Source organism: Mastomys coucha, unplaced genomic scaffold, assembly GCF_008632895.1.
Source record: "Mastomys coucha isolate ucsf_1 unplaced genomic scaffold, UCSF_Mcou_1 pScaffold6, whole genome shotgun sequence".
Classification (NCBI taxonomy): Eukaryota; Metazoa; Chordata; class Mammalia; order Rodentia; family Muridae; genus Mastomys; species Mastomys coucha.
Genome location: NW_022196912.1, coordinates 98,978,384 through 98,982,549, shown reverse-complemented (window position 1 = coordinate 98,982,549; position 4,166 = coordinate 98,978,384). Strand labels below are relative to the sequence as shown.

The 4,166-nt window shown below is 44.9% G+C and overlaps 1 protein-coding gene across 1 annotated transcript in view; it reads right to left on the bottom strand.

The window, feature by feature from the left end:
* The window catches only part of LOC116081069 (acyl-coenzyme A thioesterase 2, mitochondrial-like), a 10,846-nt gene continuing 6,680 nt past the window's right edge, over nucleotides 1-4,166 (bottom strand). The window contains exons 4-5 of the mRNA XM_031357731.1: nucleotides 348-516; nucleotides 1-218 (exon numbers count right to left, since the gene is read on the bottom strand). Coding sequence (XP_031213591.1) covers nucleotides 1-218; nucleotides 348-516 — 387 coding nt within the window. The remainder of the gene's footprint in view (nucleotides 219-347; nucleotides 517-4,166) is intronic.

The following is a 4,166-nucleotide window of genomic DNA, read 5'->3' as shown; positions in this document are numbered from 1 at the left end:
TCATTCCACATCTTCAGCCAAGCTCTGAGCACTTACAAATCTCTGACTAATGGTTGGGGGCTTGATCAGAAGCATCTGGAACACTGGTGGTGGAAGAGTCTGCTGTAAGACTTGCAGCAGCTGCTGCGGCTGTCCACACACAGCAATGCCGTTTGTCAGGCGGTCCACACCCTTCTCGTAGTCACCTTGTGTTAATAACTCTTCACCAAGCTGTACCTCTTCAAGGAAGAATTTCTGAACAGCTTCAGCATCTTTTAAATCAGGTAACTTGGAAAGCCCAGCTCTCTCCTTAGCAAGCTTCTGTTTCTTTCTTCATTCTCGAAGCTTGTTCTTGAAGTTGGGGTTACTCCGCCTTTTGCAGTCGAAGTAGATGCTGTAGGCGCTGTTCCGGCCCACCATCTTTGCTCGACTGGGGCGTGTGCCCGGCCGCAGCAGACGCCTGGCAGCGGTCTCTGACCAATTGGAGCTCGCTGGCCGCTCGCAGCTGCCTGTCTCCAGTCGAGACGGACTCCTTTTCTAATTTTTTAATCTTTGAGACAGGCTCTCTCTCTCTGCATAGCCCTAGATGTCCTGGAACTCACTCTGTAGACCAGGCTGCCCCCTGCTCCAGAGTTGGAATTAAAGGCCTGCACCATCATGCCCAGTGGACTTAGATTCTTTTTGATACATAATGACTATGCATATTTATGAGAAGTGTGTAATGTATATAATGTTCAAGTCTGTAATTGTCATATTCATTACTGCTACTATTTATCATTTCTCAGTGTTGAAAATATTCAAAATCCTTCCCTCATGTTCTTCCAGCTGGAGCTTCTGCCATCATGCCCCATCTCCCCAGCCTGGCAGATTCTCTCCAGGTCTTCTCATAAGGCTTTCACAATCAAGAAATTCCTGACCAAGAAACAAAAGCAAAGTTATGCTATTTCTCAATGAATTCAGGTGAAAACTGGTAACAAAATCAGGTTCAACTCTGAGAGAAGACACCAGAGGAGAATGATGCTGGGTCTGTAAGGACTCACACAATTGCAAGACTGGGAATTTATACTGAACCATGGTGATCGATCAATCCTACCAGATGGACCACAACATTTTTTTAAAGATATATGCATGTATGTATGTATGTATGTATTTATTTAATGTGTATGAGTGCACTGTAGCTGTACTGATGGTTGTAAGCCATTATGTGACTGCTGGGAATGAAGGTTGCCCGCTCTGGTTGGCCCCGCTCATTCCAGCAATGCTCACTCCTGCCTAAGGATTTATTTATTATTATATCTAAGTACATTGTGACTGTCTTCAGACACACCAGAAGAGGGCGTCAGATCTCATTACAGATGGTTGTGAGCCACCATGTGGTTGCTTGAATTTGAACTAAGGACCTTTGGAAGAGCAGTCAGTGCTCTTAACCGCTGAGCTATCTCTCTAGCCCAGAGCTCAATATTTTTAACCTGGGGACCTAGTCATGTTTAAATTGGGGGTGTGGTTTGTCCAGTAATAAAATGTAGAATCTTTCCAAAAAAAGAAAAAAAAATATTCAAAATCCTTCTTGTAACTGTTTTGAAATACACAATGGGATTTGGGGGTTGTATTAGTCAGCGTTCTATTACTGTAAAAAGACAGCATGACCACAATTCTTATAAAAGAACGAGTTTAATTGGAGCATACTTATAGTTCCAGAGGCTTAGTCCATTATCAGCATGGCAGGGGACATGGCAGCATGCAGGTAGACATGGTGCTGGAGAAGTAGCTGAGAGTTCTATACTTGGATCTGCAAGCAGCAGGAAGAAAAGAGGAGACACTGGGCCTGGCTTGGGCTTTTGGAACCTCAAAGCTCACCTCCAGTGACATGATTCCTCTAATAAGGCCTCCTACTTCAAGAAGACCACACCTCCTAATCCTTCTCAAGTAGTACCACTCTCTGATGACTAAGCATTCGAGTCTATGAGCCTATGGGGGCCATTCTTATTCAAACCACCATAAGGGTATAATGGTAGATTCTATGCTTTGCCCATGTTGGGTTTGATCTCCAGCACCAGGGCTATAGAGATGACTCAGTGGTTAAAAACTGTGGCTCCTCTCCCAGAGGAGCATAGTTCAATTCCCAGCAGCCACACTGCAGTTTACCATTATCTGTAAGTCAAGTTCCAGATCTCAAATGATCTTTCTGCCCTTCACACACACCAGACATGTAGGTGGTGCAAAGACATACGTTCAGGCTAAACACATAAAATAACAAAAATATTATCTCCAGCAACAACAACAAAAATCTATGCAATAGATTCTGTGCTACAGAGGCCAAGAATCTTTTCTTTCTATCTAACTATGTCTATAACCAGCCAGTCCTACTGTCCTTCCCCTGTTAACCTTCCCAGTCTCTGCCAACTAATGTTCAAGTTCTGTCACTGTGACGGATGCTGTGACCAAAAAGCACTTAGGGAGGAAAGGATTTATTTGGCTGACCCTTCTAGGCCACAATCCAGCACTGAGCAGGAACTCAGGGCAGGACCTTGAAACAGAAAGCCTGAAGGCTTACATTCTGGCTTGATCTCTGGCTGGTGCTTAGTATGCTCTTAACCGAGCCACCCCTCCAGACCTGGATCTTAATTTCTGAAGGCCTTCATCCCATGCAACACTTTAAATTTTTAAAAATGATTCATCTGTATTTCTGGGGGGGGCGGGTGTGGTAGCCCTGCTGTCTTCACAGAAGAATTCCAACTGACACCAGATACCGCATCTCGACTCGACTCACCAGGGGTGTGGAGTCTCTGCAGAGATTAAGCTGAACCAGAAACCCAGCTTCCTGGGAAGCCGTGACTTTGATCTTACTTCCTGCCTTAAGAATCCTTTGTCTTAGACCCTTAGCTTTGATCCTGCCCGAGTGTCTGTTCTCACCTAGTTGCTATATACATACCTGAGTTGCCTCTATGTACTCACCTAGTTGCTATATACATACCTGAGTTGCCTCTTGTATAAATATCCCGTTTCACTAAGTAAAGATTACACCTCGATGAGAAGCCCTTTCCTAGTGTCTCTTCTTCTTCTCCACCCACTTATCTTACAGGTTTCCAAGTTCCCGGTTCGTGAATTCCCACGGAGTGAAGTGGAGCTGCGGGCCGGCTTCCTTCAGGCGGGGGGGGGGGGCAGGTGTGTGCCATGGAGCTCATGTGGAGATCAGAGGACAAGGTGCAGGCATCTCTTCTCTTTGTCCGCCATGTGGGGTTCAGGGATTGAACTCAGGTAGACAGTCCCACTTCCCACTGAATCAGCTCATGCAATATTTTTATTAAACATGGTTCTGAAGCTGCAGAGAAGGCCCAGCACTTAAGAGCATATACTGCTCTCACAGAGGACCAGAGTTTGGTTCCCAGCACCAATGTTGGGTGGTGACTCAGAACCATCTGTAACTCTAGCTCCAGGGGAACTGATATCATCTTGCCTCTGTGAGCACCTATAGAGACACATATGGACACATATGTGATTAAAAATAATAAATCTCAATGGGGTTCTATGGCTTTCTTTTTACTGCATGTCTTGTCTTATGGAGGCTCAGTCATGAAGCTAGCAATGGGTAAAGAAACCCCTCCTCCTGTGATGATCACTATCTGACTAGCAGATGGCTGTGGCCTAAATGTGCAGGGATGAGAGCGTTTGCTCACACACATCCTCTTCCCTGCCTTGAAGACAGGTCTGAAGGTTGACACACGTGGGATTCCTGAGGTCTGCTTCCTTCCCCAGCTGCTCTGTGCCTCCTGGACTGAATGTTCATCATCCCCTTGTGTCGCCATGACAGAGCTCATCACACGAAGGGGTTCTCTTCCCAACATCGGTTTGCTTTGTAAAGTTGATGTTCTTGTTGGACATATGCATAAAAACAAACAAACAGACAAACAAACAAAACCCCTTCTCTTCGCTGCTGCATAGACGTGTGTTAAGCATCTGAGTAGTCACCCGAAAGCCACTTCTGGAAGGAAGATGAGAGTGGGAACACTGGCCCAAGAATTGAAGGAAGGACACCAAAGTTTCATCTATAATGATCTAGTTTTTATTTTAATAAGAATATTTATAGTAAAGGTTCCCACCTTTAATTCATGATATAAAAGAACTCTTTTTTTGGATAGGCACTATTTTTAAAGTATTTTATTTATGTGTGTGTGTGTGTGTGTGTG